Raw genomic sequence first — 16,512 nt, forward strand, 5'->3', positions numbered from 1 at the left:
GGCCCAGCGGGCAGCAACCAGCCCACAAAATCCCCCAAATCCTTCTCCCAGGCGATGCTTTCGTCCCTCTTCCCCAGCCCTGGGGCTTGTTTTGAACTGTTGCTCATTTATTTACTGCTCTGGCAGGTCCTGAAAGCCTTGAGCTGCCGAGAGAGGAGCACCAGCCCCAACGCTTCCAGCAGCACCTGGGATTAGCCGCGTCTGCAGCCATCTTAAAGCTAATCCAAAAGTCTTTGGGGGGTTTACTCACACGTTGAGCCTCGTGGCTGCCAGGTTTATTCTTGTCAAAACTCTTATCTACCATTATTTTTACAGTAAGAAATGGTTTTCTTTGTGTGTCGGGGTAAGAGATCTCTTTGGCCATGCCAGTAAAATGCAGGAATCTCCCTTCCCCCTCCCTGCCCGCACGCAGGGAGGTTACAGCGGCTGAGATCGTGAGACGAGGAGCCTCCGTGTTCTTCCTTTTGTCCGAGAAATTGCTTTACAAGAGGCCTGATGTCCTGTGAGAAAGCCAGAACAGGAGGTCTTTATGGATCACGTTTTAGAGCTTTACCCATTTGGCTGAATTTCTACATATTCCTAGTTAGGAAAAGGAAAAAAAAGCTTAAGTAGAATTTGGCTCAAAAGTCTGGGTTTTGTTTATCCCTGATGCTTAGACCCCATTCTGTCCCTGCTAAAAGATTCCTGGAAGTAAAGACACTTATGTTTAAGGCCATCTCAAATAAAAATCTAGTAACTAAATATGCTTTGCATTTCTGTAGCTGCCAAGCGCGACAGCCGCGACGTCTGCCTGTGCGATTTCAAAACCTCCGTCAGCAGCAGCTGGAGGAGCTCTACAGCGGGGAAGGTAAAAAGAAAGTCTTGAGGAGACTGAACTGATTATAGAGGACGATCGAGAAGCAGCAGCAGGAGGAACAGCCGGAGGTAACAGGGGTGTCAGAGATCCCGGTGCTGGACCCGCCGTGTCTCATGCGTCAGGAGACCTTAGGAAAGTCGCTCCGCTCGCAGGTAGAAGACTTTGCCCGTGGAGACTTTGGCCCTTTCGTGGAGGGGTGGAGGGCGAGGAGTTGCTTGTTTTGTGTTTAATAAAGACCTTTTCTAAAAATTCACCGAGTTACCCATGGGAACTTGCTTTACACCACGTGAGCTGGATGCCTTTGCAGGCTTCCAGAAGGGTGAGCTGTACGTACAGATGGCACCAAAAGAGCCAAGAACGCGGCTGAGCAAGAAAAGTGCAGAAAAGTGCCGTAAATCTATACTGCCCATAAAATTTTTCTTTAAAAAAAGTGGATGCTGGCCTCAGCCATGCTAGAAAAAGTCTTTCTTTTATTTTTTTTACCCCCAAGGAATGTCTTTGACAGCAGCTTCCAAACGAGGGAACGTGGTCATCAGCTTTCCGAGGAGGTTCGAAACTGCAGTGCAGGAAACGTCGCATCTCTTCAGTCAGTTTAAGGTAACGGAGGGGAAATCTGAAGATGCAGAAGGTGGGCGGGAGCGCAGACGGCAGGACGGCCGACGGCCGGGCAGCGTTAGTGAAGAGCCTGAGCGGGCCCTAGGGACGGGCAGCGCCTGAACTGGGGTGAGGCAGAAGGTGGATTCGATTCGAGAGTCGTTAGGGAGAGACTGGGCGAGTGGAAGGAGGGACAACCTGCCGCTGTTCTACGATGAGCAGGTGGGGTATTATTTCCTTGTTGATTTTCCCAGTCCTTTTCTGAGTTGATTTTCCCGGTCCTTTTCTGAGTTGTTAGAAGCGAGGATGCCAGAAAAAGCGTTCACCTTATGTTGATCCATTCTGTGGAAAAGCAAAGGTTCTGTTATCCTCAACCGCTTTGAGCTTCTGTGGCTTTATAGCATTTGGCCTGGTCTAGCAAAAGGTTTCAGAATTCAATGATAAAATTATTCTGGCTTTTAAAACTCGCCGGTGATGTCAAGAAAGGGTTGGTTGCTTTGCCAGTGGAAACCGCGGTGCTTTCAGTTACCAGGGACGTCTTACGATACTCTACCACTCGAGAACGAAGCCGTGGGTGTTTGGCAGGAGGTGCCCTCCCGTGGATTATCGACCCACGGCACCCTGCGGGTGCAGAGCTGGGCGCGGAGCCACAGGAGCCAACGCTGCCAGTCAGCGCTGACACAGACTGGGAGAAGAGTTGCCCTTTCAGCGGGGACCTGGGTGCTTTCTCAGGGTTTACTACGTATGGAAGACACATTCAGAGTTTGCAGCCTGAGGATTCACAGAAGGACCTGAACAGAAAAGGATGCTTGTTTCGGGATAAGCTGATTTGAACAGCACGTAACCTTTAAAGATCCTTTATAGCCTTCGCTTTTGCTTCTTTGCTATGAAAGGTTTGGTCAACTCTACGTGAAAGTGGAAGAGAAAGCAGGGACCTCCTGGATCACAGGGGTTTAACTGCATTAGGAATCCCTGCGTGCACGTTAAAGGGTAACTGCTGCCTTCTTTTAGCACTGTTGCCTAGCAAACGGTGTCACTGTCCTTAGGAAAGCTTGTCGACTTTACCAGAAGGGTTTGCACGAACCCTTGCAGAAGGCAACGCCAACCCACAACTTACGTCATCACGTTTATTCCCAAATTCGTTATCCCCAGGATTTCTTAGACAAGCCGTTCCTCTTTGTCTGGACCCCGGGGGCTGAACACAACACCTAATCCCATCCCTGAAGCAACTGCCCAGGCACGGCAGATTTGAAAGACCCTGCGGTCTCCTCGACTTCCTCACAGTTCCAGCGGGCTTTGCTGCCGTGGGTTTCCAGGAGCGGCTGACCCGAAGCTATTCCTGGTAGGTGTGAAGTGAGGCCGATCTCGGAACCTGCTGCACTCGGAGGTTTTTTTACAGCTGTTCACGCAGCAATCCACCGCAGAGCTCAGCTCTGCGAATGTCTCATCTCTTCTGGATTAAAAGATCGTTTCTCTGTCCCTGTGGCTGTCTCTCTCCCTCTCTAGTTACCTCGGTACCTCTCTCTCGACATCGAGCTGTGTCTCCCATCACTCGCCTCCCTCAGCAACGAGTCGTTCCTGCTGAAGCGCAGGATGCTGCCTCCCGGCTGCCGGGGGGGGTCAGGTCCCTCTGGGATGCTGGTGATTTATTTTTTTCTTCTTTTAAGGGTCATATTTTGTGCTAATCTTTTCCTTAAACCAGCTCGCACTGCCTCTTTGTTTTAATATTTCTTACGTTGCCTTCGTCATCCAGCTGAAACACATTCTGAACACCGGATCTGAGACCCAGCCTAGGAAAAAAAGTCTCTCAATCCATCTTTCAGGTTTGGCAGTGCGTTACCGTTCTATTTTAGTATGTTTTTAAGTTTGGCATCTACTGTTTCCAGCCAGTTTGAAAGCATCGTTGTGTCTTGCTCTTCTTTTTCCCTAACCTCTGTGTTTACTCCTCTCGTTTCAGGCATCTGTTCACCATCAAAGGTCTCCAGCACATTGATATTCTCGGTACGATGGCACTGGCTTTGCTGCTGAACACTAGTTTGATTCTTTCCGTGATCTTTTTGCACCACAAGCAGGCAGTTTGTTTGCTTGAAACCTTTTATTTGACCTTTTACTTCATGCACCACTTATCTCCAGCTTTACATGTAGCGGATTCCATTTAGCACAAGAGCCCAGCTGTATAACGTGTTGTACGCTTCGAAGCAATTTATTTTTTGGATGCAAAAAAGCCCTTTATTAAAAGTTGCATCAAATTTCACTTCCTGATTTTTTTTTTTAATTTTATTTTTTATTTTCTGTGAAAGGAAACTAGTTCTTGATTTCAACGCCTTGACTTTTGCTCTGCACCACGGAGCCCCTTCGGTTTCAGGATACCACAGGACACGTGGTACGAGGGAACGTCCTTCAGTTCCACGTCACCCAGAAATTAACTGTGCCCTCCGGTCTTTCTTTTGAGGGATTATCGTATCAGTGCTGAGTATCGTAAGAGCAGGATGGTTTTTTTGGGGGCTGCTGCCAGTTTTTTTCTTTTTTAATTTAAAACTCACTAACAGGGCCAGATTTTTGGAGAAAAGAAAAAAAAAAATTAAAAACTTTTAAACTGTACCCCAAGCGCACCTTTCCATAGGATTAGGGTTGCATCCCATCTGCTGCGAGCAAGTTCCTTGTGCGCGGCCCGTGCCATCGTGTGGTTACACGGGGGTGAAAAGTGTGCAAGCAGGGGTTTAAACGTACCAAGACCTGCCTGGTGGGTGCCGGTCTGTCGTTTGCAAGGAAAGGACCACGGACGGCTCTGTACCGGGTATCGCTTCCCTTTTAATCACAGGTTTAACATTTTCAGTTTTAACAGTACATTCATACAGGATTATGGCGAAAAGTAGCAAGGATATGAGTAAACTTTTATAAACATCTTTCAGTGCTTTTCCCTTTTTTTTTTTAATTTAATAGCATATATTAGAGTGAAATGGCTTTGCTTTTAACCACAGAGGCCCTGAGAAATTGCAGTGTGCCGACTAGCCTAAAGGACGCGAAGAATCCTGGGTTTAATGTCATTCTGAACGAAAGCCCTACCTTTATAACCAAAGGGATTATATTGATGTTAATCCAAATGTGCTTTAATGGAGGGAAAATACCCCTCTAACTACCTGTAGCTGTGGTATTTACATTCCAAAGAGGTACTCTGATTAATGGAAATCCTAATTTAGGTCTCTAAATGCTGTATTGAGTGCTAATTTCAGGGACCACTTACTCTTGTTCAGAGCATATTTTATTCTTCCACGAGACTAAGAGACCTCTGTTGTTAAATGCTGAGTGTAAACACTTTTGACATTTTAATCCTAAAAATAGAGTCTCCCCATTGCCACGCGTAGTCGTAAGGAGTTACTGTAAATTTGGAGGGAAAAGGGGTGTTCCTCTGTGTGTGTGTGTGACTGTCAGTTATTGCTGTGGTGTTGCAGGTAACGTACGTTCTACAGGAACCTAGTTAATGTGAATACCATAGTGGGGAAAGCAGGAGAGTGTGGTAGTAGTATATTCATGTCAACACATCATTTTGGATTCTTCTCAGTCAGTTCCTCCTCAATACGCTCGAACTTCCACCTTTAAAAGCTCCAAACCGCAGCCGTTTCTAGAAGAAATAAGGAATTGTTTGATTTTCCTGAAATGTTTAGAAAAAACACACGCTGCCGTTCAACGCAATGTCCCTGTACTGAAAGGTGAAATAGAGTATTTAAGGCAATTTATTGGGGGTGAGGTCTGTGGGTTTTGTAAAGGCAGGCAGGCGCTGCTGACGAGCAACCGCCTCAACGCCGACACTTCCCTCGCCAAGCACGTGGGCGGTCAGCGTAGTCTGCTTGACTCCCAACAGGTCCCTCCCCAAAGGAAAATTATACTGGTCGGAGAGGGACAGTCTTCTCACTTGTGAGTGGTGAAAAGAGCAAAACAAAGGGGATAAAAGGCCCGTGGAGGACGGATGCTACAGCCTGTCCTACCCGGTAGAGTTGTGGGGGATCTAGAGAAGGGAGTAAAAAGCCTGCTGACAAAGTTGGTGACCATACTGTGTCACTCTGAAGTGGCCAAGAAAAGGGGTGACTGCAAGAAACTGCAGAAGGACCTTTTGATATTGACTGCGTAGGCTGGGAGTGGAAAAGGAAAACTGAGTTTTGGTAAATGTGAAATAAGATGCAAGGGGGAAAATGATGATAAATTCACATCTAATGTCATGGCTTCTCAGCTCATCCTGGAGGTGAAGTCTTGGAATTATGATCTATGAAAATATCGCCTCCAATCTCAGTAATGGTCAAAAAATCAAATACAATGTTAGAAACCATAAGATAAGGAATAGAGAAGCAGGAAACCTCACTGTGTCACCGTATAAACCCATGGCTACCAAGTGCACTTCTGGTCCCACCATCCCCAAAAGGTTCAGACAAACACACCAAGGTTGATCAAAGGTATAAAAGATGATATAATGTGCACGTATAGGATGGGAGACGTGTAAGCAGACTAAATCTTTTTAGCCTGGAAAAGAGGTGACTAAAGATCTGATGGAGACAATTTACTGACTGATCAAGAACTTACTCATCAATCAGCGCAGGTTTCCCGACATTCCTTTTCTGTTTCAAATCTATTGTTGTTACCGTGACAACCTCCGTACCAGAACTGCCCGCAGGAGTTGCCATTCTTGTTGTAATACCATTTCACCACGTAGTCCCGACAGTCCCCTGGCTTCAGAGGTTCCAAGCACCTCGGATCTGAAAGCGTATCAGCAAAAGTTAGCTTGGACTCTGGGGACAAGCTGTGTTACCCTGGAAGTGCCTCCTTCAGCAAGAAGAGCACCCCCTTTTTTTTTTTTTTTTTTTAATTTTCTTTCTTGCAGTGCCTGAGTGTATATGAATTTGCAGCCAAAATTCCATTTCTATTAACGAGTTGCCTGAACAGGCCTAAACAAACACAGGATGAGGTGGAAATGAGATGCCTGAATCCTGTCGCAAGAACCAAGCTGTTCAGGACCAACGGCTGGTAGGCAAGGGTGGTTGTGTCATCTGGGTTTGAAGGGCTGGCTCTCACTGCCTGTGATGTCTGTAGACGGAGCACCAGAACCACAGGAGGTGATAACATCCAGTAACCCTACTGGGGAGGGAGTGGGGTTTGCTCCTTGCTGGTTTTGCTACCCAGGATCTGAGGACAGTGTTTATCACTTACCTTTTTGGGTTGGGGCTGCCTGTGTTTGCACCACGGCTCGGTGGTGATCTTCAGCAGCAGTGGCGTTGAAGAAGGGATGGGCAGCTGGGCTCTGAGGTCTGACTCCAGGTACGTCGTAAAGCGGGGGAAATCCCGATGCGCTGTGAGCAGAGGCGGTCGCAGTGTGATCCCGAGCGGACGGCAGCGGCTCAGGGTATCTGGTCTGCGGTGGACTGAGCTGCAAGAGGAATCACAGTCTTGTAACTCAAAGTTCTGCCTGGGCTCAGATGCTGAGAGAACAAAACCGAGAGAATTACGTAGGAAACTTTTGCTAAACAACGCGTGAAAAACCGCCAGTACCAGCAGGTGGGTTTGTACCTCCTGCTAGTGATCACTCAGTACGTGACCATCATTTTCTGACGCCGCGAGCCGAATGAAAAGGCAAAGCAATGCCTTCGACTCGGTCACTAAGCTGAATTCATTCCACTGAAGCCAAATTTCAGTCACTGCTTAGTCTGCAATGTAAATAAAACGATGGAGGGAACTCGGGGGGAAATCAGTGCTTTCGGTACGCTCGCTGGGAACGACCTGACATCCTCAAACCGTCAAGAAACGGAAAACGGCAGGCAGGGGGAGCGGGGTGATGGAAGAACACATTGTACCTTAATGCTCCTCCAAAGATCTTTTTGGATGTGGAAAAATTCCCAAAACTTGTGTCACGGGAACCACATCCCATGAGTACGACTGTCTCACAGACGTGTCCTCGCCGGCACCCAGCCAAGTGACAAACCGCCCATTCCCCCCTTTCTACCGAAGAGCCAGCTGCTAATTGTTAGAATTTTAGAATTTACCTTGATAGAAGTAAGAAGCCAACCCTGCTCTTCAAATTAAGACTATTACAGAAAAAAATTGGCCTCTCTAGCGTTCAGCGCATTCAGGAAGATTCACGAGGATCTTAGCGCAGGATAGTACAAGTGACCGCGTTAATCCCGCACGTCGATCGCCTACTGAGAGCAGGAAGGAGCTGGCTACTCTTCAGTGTCTTCCCATGTCCAGGCCACTACTGACACACTCAGGCAGTTCAAGAAAACTCTTCAGAGTCACTGGGACTCCGAAATTTGAAGTCTAGGTAGATGTGCAGACAGTTCATCCAACCCATCGCGTGCTGCCTCCCTTCTCCAGAGCTACGCAAAGGCTGTGTTCATTTCTGACAGTCGTTCAACAGTTCTGAAGATTTAACTACGGCCACGGCCACCCAGAGCCGAAGGTGGGAGCGTCTAATCACTTCGAACTAATCCCGCCTGTGGTCCTTATCGCCCGCTGTATGAAGTCAGCATCCGTAAATCCAGTTTGTTTGTCTTAACGATCCAGAATGTCAAAACTGACCCTCGGTGTTGCACAGAACTGCCTGGAGGTGTTGCCAGCCCCACACCTAAATCAATCGCAGCTACTGAGGCAGCCCTTAGTCAAAGAAATTAAACTGAATTTTGGAAGTGAACTGTTTAATCGTGAATGGCGTTACACAAACAATAATCCAAAGGATTAATAATGGCTCATCCACTGGCTCCTCCACAGCAGGGCAGTAATATTTCATTAGCTCCAATCTGTATTCGGTTCACTTCATATTTAAATACCAGTGTCGTGGTCCACTAGATCCATTCCACGCAGCTACAGAGGTTTATACATCAAAGTTTATTCAACAGGTTATAGGGGCAAGGAACACTCAATTTTTAGCATCATTGGCTATTTTTAGGCAAAGCCATAAAACCGCCCTAGAGAGTCAGTGTCGATAGACTGTAAAGGTGACAAATATCCACTCTAAGACAGTGGCTGAAGAATATCAAAGGCCTAATGAGGGAACTGAGGCGACACACACCAGCAGAAAATATTCATCTGTTGCATTAAAACTGCACCTGCCCGTCTGTGTGTGTGGCAGCACCGTGCCCGAGGGCAAACCCCACCGCAGGGCAGGAGGAATTTAAAGCTGGGTTGTTGGCTTTTATTGCAACCAAGGAACAGCATTACCTTCTTTCTTCCGTAAGCTTCTGTTCTCAGCAAATGAGGTCACTCAAGTTTTGCTCAACTCTCTTGGCCTAGCCAGCTGACACATCATTTGCATATTAAAAGAGAGGTGAATGGTGGAATAAAGAGGACTTGAATTCAAATAAAGACACATTTGGTAACTGCTGCTGCTTTACTTACTGGGTAACTGATTCCTTCTGTCGGGAGCACATAAATCTCTGAATCAGTCATTTTAGGCAACTGGCTGTTAGTATCTTCACCAGCAGTTTCAGACTCCAGACTTGAAGATAAAACATCATCTTTTCGGGTGTAGACTTCAGACACGTTCTCACAGATTTTTGTGATCAGTTTATTTTCAAGAGCTGAAAAGAGTAACAAAATGATGACATTTATTAAGGGTGACTAAGAAAAGTCCCAATGATTCCCCGCAAGCTTTTTGCGCGGTATTAACCCCAAACCTTTAACGACAGTGACTTGTGAAAGACCATCTTCCAGAGTTACGCCAAAATGGAAATGAGAAGCAGTAACCTAACACGGTCTCTGAATTATTCGATTTTCAGGCCCTTTTGTTCTTTTAAGAAGAAACAGATAAAAATACCACGTCCTTAAGCAGAGGTCACAGCTCAACAGCGAAATAAAATAAAACAGAGTGAAGGGAAGGAAGTGTTTACATGTAAGAAGGAAAAAGAAAAACTGGGTGACCCATTCTACTGATTTGCACAAAAAAAATCAGTGACTGGGAGTACTTTTACGTTGAATGCTGGAGCCTGAGTCAGAGCCCTAAGTTTAAACCCAGCTGGGTCCCGAACCTTGGACTCACTTCTCACTGTTAATGCCTTAAAACCAGGCTTAACTCCATCCACAGGCTCAGCATAGCAAAATAAGTTCATGCTCAGGAAAAATGTGCTTGATAGGGCGAGTCTGCTGTTAGTCTGGATCAATGTGCGCTTTTTTTTCCCCCATGGGTCACCACAGGTTTCCTCCGGGTTTTCTCCCGATGCCAGCTGTGGCCACAGGAATTTTTCAAGCCACAGTTTGAGATGTGCGTTGTACTACAGACCCCATTCCCCTGTGTGGTGCTCCACCACTTTTCCCCTAGAATCAGGATGAACGTGTAGGTTTCCCAAAAAAAAAAAAAAAACCCAAACCCCAAAAGAGTGCTTGTAAGAGATGGCGGAGGGGCTCCAAGCCCAACAAGAGCCATCTGAAATAGCGAGAGAGAAAGAGAGATGTCACGTCAAGGTGGAAGGAAACCGGCGCCTCTCTGGGGTGAAGCCACGGCCAAGCGCAGCAGGACCCCGAGGGAAGGCTGACTCGCAAGAGAGGAGCGCCCCAAAGGCGGCCTCCGCTCACAAACCCGATGTTCCCTGTGTTTCATCGCTTCCGCAAGAGGCAAACCTTTGGCAAAGGCTTCGTTTGGCCAAAGAAGAAGAGAAGCAGAAGAGCGAGCTGCATCCCAAAGCGAAACGTCAGCTGCCGCTCAGCGGGCCAAGCGCCCTCACAGGCTTCTTTCAAGTTACCTCCTCTACCGAAACCGGCTTTTTTTACCTGAAAGCGTCATGAAGTCATCTATCTGGTAAACATGTTCTTCGTCAGGGTCTGTCGCAATGAGCTGCATTTCCCTCAGGAACTCGGCGTAGTGAGGGTCGGTCCTTTGAACGATCCCGATGACGAACAGCTCAATGCTGGCAGCGTGGGCCTCTCTGACCGCAGTAGCCAGCGGGACTTTGTCACGAGCGTCCGCCTGTCCGTCTGTTATGACAACGGCCACTTTCCTCACCGCCCGGTGTTCTGCCTGGAACAACCGAATGGCCTCCTGGATGGCAGAAGCCGTGTACGTGCCTTCTCCCAAGTAGGGCATTTGATCCACAGCGGATTTCAGGCGTTCTTTGGTCGTGTATTGCTTCAGAGAAGACACCAGCTCCACTTTATGGCTGAAGTTGATAATGCCGATGCGGATTGTGGCGTGGTTGGCCGACACCTTGTCAATCACTGTTTTCATGAAAGTTTTGATGATGTCGAAGTTATCTGGTCCGACGCTTTCCGAACTGTCAATGACGAATACCAGCTCCAGCGGTGTCACTCTACATTTGATACCGCAACCTAGAAGAATAACCATTTCAGACGTTTTGTGAGAAACCACCTTCATAAAAATGAAATGAACTCGTACATCAGATTTACCGTCGGTTAAAGCTCAATGAACGAATTAATTTATAGTTACTGATAAATGGAAAGGCAGCAGGACCAAATTACTTCCAGCGTAGCTCCGGGAACACCACGAGCATCGTTTTCACATCGGTGGTACCCTCCCACACAAACATGCAGAGGACAAATCCATTCGGTCACTATAAATTCAGCGTGTTTTATTACAACTATTTTTTGTTCCATACTGGAAAGCTTACCACATATCTCATTGATAAGCCTGATAACTTCTTCTCTCTGAAAAAAAGAGTATTAATTAATTGGTCTTCTAGATTTAAGAATGCTGAAAGCTATTAATTAATTAATTAATTAATTAATTTACAACCATGCAGGCAATGCAATGCCCCATAAACAACCTCGTGTAACGTCACGTAACTTTTAAATATTTTCCCCAGATAAACCCCTGTATTTTAAATTAATCCATGTACACACTTACCGAAAGACCAGGTTCACCTTTTCTTCCCCAAATTCCCTGGAAAGGTGTAGAGTGAGATAATGAATAGAAGCCAAATCTGTGTCATTTCTATCGTGTCAAATTATGTAATATGAAAATGTGTTTTACCTTTGGTCCTGGAGGTCCTGGGTCTCCAATCTCCCCTTTGGCACCTTTGCTGCCTGGATCACCTTTCTCTCCATAGTCTCCCTAATTCAAAACGACCGTATTAAACACAGCCAGTAACTCCAGTTTTGCCGACAGAGCTGGAGTTACGGTTCAAAGAGCTTTTAAGATAAATTTTCTGATTTTTTTTTGAGTGAGGCTGGTTTATCTTGTATGTATTATGCAGAGACCAGCTGAAAGCAGGCTCTCAGAGACAGCACGATGGGCAGGAAAAACACCTTTCTGTGAAAAATTACCTTAATTCAGGAGTGAGGGGTAAAGCCACCTTTGTTCCAATGTTGAGAATATATGATTTTTTTTTTACTTTTCTTTGTTTTTCTTGAACTCTGAAACAATGCTTATCCTGGACCTGTGCTAATTCAGACTTATGGAGAGACGTAACTGCCTCAGAGCAGCTCATGCCAGCTTCATACAGACCCCACAGGAAAAACTGGGAGCTTGCAGAGGAAAGCCTTTATAAAGTCTCTAACGAAGAATTTATTCCTGGTTAATTAAATGAAATACTGTCATCTCACTGAAGCAGATGAAAGACAAAAGCAACCTCCCGGAGGCTCAGACAGTTAATCACCCAGTCTACAAGCAGTAAAACGAGGCCCAACACAAAGGTTCTCCAGAAATACACACCCAAAGGCATGCTTGGACTGTTACGTCCACTGGAAAACACCTTGTTTCACATTTAGGAGCGATTCTGCACTTTTTTCCTCAAGTGACTAGACCCTTTGAGTTCCAAAAAGAGAAAGGGCTCAACGTGATGGTACTGCAGGAGACACGTTTCCACATGATGCAGGTCTGAAACACACTGTCAAAAGATTCGGGTTCTAAATAAGACATTTCTTCAAGAAGGAGCTTGTGCAAGACAGTTTTTTACTCCTCTCTGGAAGTTACTGACCACCACACTGCAAATCTTAGAAATTTATCCAGCTTACTGCCCAATTTGATATTATCCCCCATTATTGCCCAGCCAATGGGATCACAGAGATACCTCCTGTGTTACAGCGTTCGCCATGGTGACGGCTATCGATTTAGAGAAACCCTTTTGATTCTCCCAGCCTGATTCTGATCCTATTCAAGCTGGTGTAAACCTGCAAATTGGGCATCGCTCCTCCACGGCGTTAAGAAAACCAGTCTCCACCAAGTAAGCTCTTGGAAGACAGTTTCTATTCGATGTCACAAAATGATAATGCCCAGCAAAGGATATTCCTTTCCATCACCTGTCCACGAATTGGATCTAACCCCATCGAAGTTAATGTCGGCACAAGGGAGAACAAATATCATCCACTGACCGCGGTGGTGCTGCCGCTCTCTTAAATATACCAAACCCTGATCTCTTTGGTATTTGGCACTGACACGGAATTCCTAGTGCACTAAACCGTTCCTTTCATGTGTGACGAGTCTGCTGGATTAATGGCAAACAGAAAAAATGTATTTGGAGAGATTTACACTGGGTCATGAAAATGAGTCAAGATCCGAGACGACTATGAAGAAGAGTGAAAACGCTGCCGTTACTGTTCTAGTTGGTGGCGTTTGGCATCTGAGAGAAAACAGAATTAGGAGGCAGAAATTTGGATCTCTGTGAAACGGCTTGATATTCACTGTTGTATATCCAAGCTGTAGCAGCTTGAATAACCCGGGAAGTGCTATGGAAGGTGAGCTAGCGCAGACCGCAGCGCCGTGACCACCACTAGTGCAGCAACCACCGGGGTCTGCCCAGGGGACTGGGCTCATGTGGGTGACCCCTTCACGTCAAGTGTGACCTCGTTCTAGATCCTACTTCAGAGCCTGGTCCTTAACGACGGTTAGGATTGTCACAGGCTCCGAAGGGGACAGTAAGCAGCAGGCACTTACCTTGCCAGCTATGCAAGGCAATGTCTTTGCCTTCTGTTTATCTTCAAAGACCAAATAGCCAAAAACGAAAGAAAAAAATTACCTTTTTTTTTTCCTTAGTGCAAACCTAGGATTTACCTTTGGTCCAGGAAGGCCAATTCCTATCGATCCCTTTAGTCCAGGAAAACCTTGGTTTCCTTTTTCTCCCTGAACAGAATATGGAAAGTCAGTTTAACTGAAAATTAAAGTAAAATGTATCTATCCACTTTATAACATTCTGCGTCATGGAGAAAGCCAGATGTTTGTATTATGCAGCAAAACACATAGTTTTCAAGACAGAAGTGGTCTGAAGCTGGAGAAATAAGCAATTGGGTATGATTCGGAACACAAATGAAGCCTTTATAAAGTATATAATGAAGAATTTATTCCTGATTAATTAAATGAAATACTGTCATCTCACTGAAGGAGATGAAAGACAAAAGCAACCTCCCGGAGGCTCGGTTATTCACCCAGTCTACGAGCAGTAAAACGAGGCCCAACACAAAGGTTCTCCAGAAATACCCAGAAACTCTGCAGGGCTGACTTAGTTTTCCTGATCTACGCAAACAAGAAGGCAGCTCTGCCTCTCGCAATGGGGAGAGCCGAACACCTTCCCGCTGATACTTCCAAAGACAGCATCAGGCCAGCGGCAAAGCTCAGATTTGTTTCTAAAGGCTGTTACACGTGCCCTGAAAAAGCACGTTCACGCCAGCAGCACGGGCCTACAACATGTTACAAAGCACACACAGAAAATCCTTCACAGCATCTGGCTTCCAGAAACTTTCCTGCTTTGTTTCATAGCGTAACACAAATATATATATTTTTTTTTTTTCCCATCAACTGCTGAATACATTTCAAATGCAGCTAGAGGTGATGAGGTCCCCTGGTCCGTAAACGCTTCACCGTAACTCACATTGCGTACACAACTCACTACACCCGTAAATGCTGCCAAAACCAGCTCCAGAGAACGTCCACGAGATCAGGAGCAGTGCTCACCGGTACCACCCCTCGCCCAGCAGATGCAAGTACCAGGTCAGTTTTATTTTTCAGTCGAGAGCTCTCAGACTGTCTCACGAAAGCGCCTTTTACCGATACTCGCCTAGCGTCGCGAAAAACGGGGACGTCAATCCGGTCTTGGGGGGCCGGCACCGAACGTGTGACAGATGCAAATCGGGAGACATATAGTAATCGTTTATTTGCAGCAACATTTACAGGTTCTTTTGGATTGCCGGGGGTAAATTAAAAGCTACAGGTATAACACAAGGTTTATCACTAATGTAACAACAACAACGCACACCATACGCACATGTACACACCAACACCAATAACCACTTGCCCACTGCAGGCCCGGCCGCCTGGCAAACAGACAAGCCCGTCGAACAGGGATACAGTGGAACAAGCGGCAGTAAAGTCGTGACAAACCAGAACCAAGGATGCACTCAGGGAAGCACAGAAATGCACCTGAGGAGAAAATGTGAACTACACCCGGGGAGGAGAAGTCTTATCTCTCAGCGTTAGCTGAGGTCAATAACATTACCCGCACGGCGTCCTAAGTGGGGGGGATGGAGGAGAAGCGAATTCATCAATCTGTCCAGTCGTCGGTATGGTTCGGCCCCTGTCCTGATTTTTGAGCCGAAATTGGGGTGATACTTACGCTCAAATTTTTACATGTCATCACCAGGGTATACGTGGGGGTGGGGATGACTGTAGACAATCTTAATCGCTTCTGTTAATGCCACAAAGTCCGTTCGTGGCTGGAGGCAGTGGCTCCTTTCGTTTAGGGCAAAGAGAATGGGGGACTGGGACCACGAGGCCTCCGCCCCGGTCTCACACTCCTCCGGGCATCCCCGTAACACCAGATATCGCAAGGCTCCCGGCTCCCACGAGCTGGGAGGTCACCCGGGGTTAGACAACGAGGTGAAGCTCCCACAAGAGGCACTATACCACAAGTCACGGTCCGTGGACGGTTCTCCCTGTCCAAATTCCAGATTTGACTTGAGGTCCTGCTGAGGTGGGAGCTTCTGCCCGCGCACGGGGGCGTTGTGGTCTTGCCTCGTGCTCGGCAAAGGCACCCACCGCGCTCCACCGTTCAGGTCTCCGCTGGAGCCCGGTCCTGCCGGAGCCTCTCCATCCACTGCCCCTAACTCGGGAGCTAAAACGCTCTGCTCGCCATCGGGGCTGCCTGTCACTGACCTGCCTCTCTACGCAGAACTTCTCCCCTTCCCCTCTCCCCAGTTTCTTACAGCAGCAAAAATCCAGACACTGTGATGTAGACTCTGGAGACTGGAAAAGAAACTTGTGATGCACCGAATCACAGAGCTGATTCACTAGGGGAAAAAGAGTTTCCTGCAAATGGGGAATGTTCCTGCGGCAACGGGAGGCACAAGGCAATTTATTTTGTGCTGTTGTAGGAACACACAGTGACTATTTCATCTAATTTACTTTAAGTCACTTTTTAGCAGGATTGTGCTTCCTGGGTCCTTCATGGAGGTTATTGAACTGAAAGAGGGTAAGCTATCAAACTGAAAGAGGGAAGATTTAGGTTAGACGTAAGGAAGAAATTCTCTGTATTCCAGTGGTCCTTCACTGACAACAAATGTCAGACCTGACAAAACTACAGATCTGTTGCTGCCATTTGTCACAGCCCATGTGACGTTGTTAGGATGGTGTTCAGGCAACGAAACTTGAATGAGACCAACTGTAATAAAAAACTTCGCACCTGTACAGCTGACGTTTCTCACGTGTGGGTTTTACCCCTTAAAATGTCAACAGCAGAACCAAATCCTGCTTCCTCTACTTGTGCAATCAAACAACATAGGAAGGCTTTATCATAAATACCGTAACTGAACAGTTACTAAACCCCAAGAAGTATGCTGTATTAATGTAAAAACAGTTATTGCTTTGCCAGTTCAATCCACATACATCATTAAATTCAAGCTTGACTATCGATCTTATAATAAGAACCAAAGCCGTATGCATGTAAAAATGCAGACCCCTGCATCCCTGACCCTAATCCTGCTAGATTACTGATCAATAAGCAGACTTCTACGGAAAATTATTATCCTATGAACTGAGCGCAGATCTGAGAATGTCTAGACTGTGGTTTTGAAAGGAAACCCAAGCATAAAAAAAGAAGACCTGTGAATGGAGCTATCAACATAAAGTGACTTGAAAACCC

The 16,512-nt window shown here is 46.5% G+C and overlaps 1 protein-coding gene across 1 annotated transcript in view; it reads right to left on the bottom strand.

The window, feature by feature from the left end:
- Positions 1–6,028: 6,028 nt before the first annotated feature.
- Positions 6,029–16,512, bottom strand: part of COL28A1 (collagen type XXVIII alpha 1 chain) — a 69,921-nt gene continuing 59,437 nt past the window's right edge. Inside the window, exons 29-36 of the mRNA XM_086468139.1 lie at positions 13,434–13,502; positions 11,415–11,495; positions 11,289–11,324; positions 11,053–11,089; positions 10,199–10,753; positions 8,831–9,012; positions 6,650–6,866; positions 6,029–6,198 (exon numbers count right to left, since the gene is read on the bottom strand). Coding sequence (XP_086324265.1) covers positions 6,029–6,198; positions 6,650–6,866; positions 8,831–9,012; positions 10,199–10,753; positions 11,053–11,089; positions 11,289–11,324; positions 11,415–11,495; positions 13,434–13,502 — 1,347 coding nt within the window. The remainder of the gene's footprint in view (positions 6,199–6,649; positions 6,867–8,830; positions 9,013–10,198; positions 10,754–11,052; positions 11,090–11,288; positions 11,325–11,414; positions 11,496–13,433; positions 13,503–16,512) is intronic.

This window comes from Leptosomus discolor, chromosome 7 (genome assembly GCF_034619465.1).
Source record: "Leptosomus discolor isolate bLepDis1 chromosome 7, bLepDis1.hap2, whole genome shotgun sequence".
Taxonomy (NCBI): domain Eukaryota; kingdom Metazoa; phylum Chordata; class Aves; order Leptosomiformes; family Leptosomidae; genus Leptosomus; species Leptosomus discolor.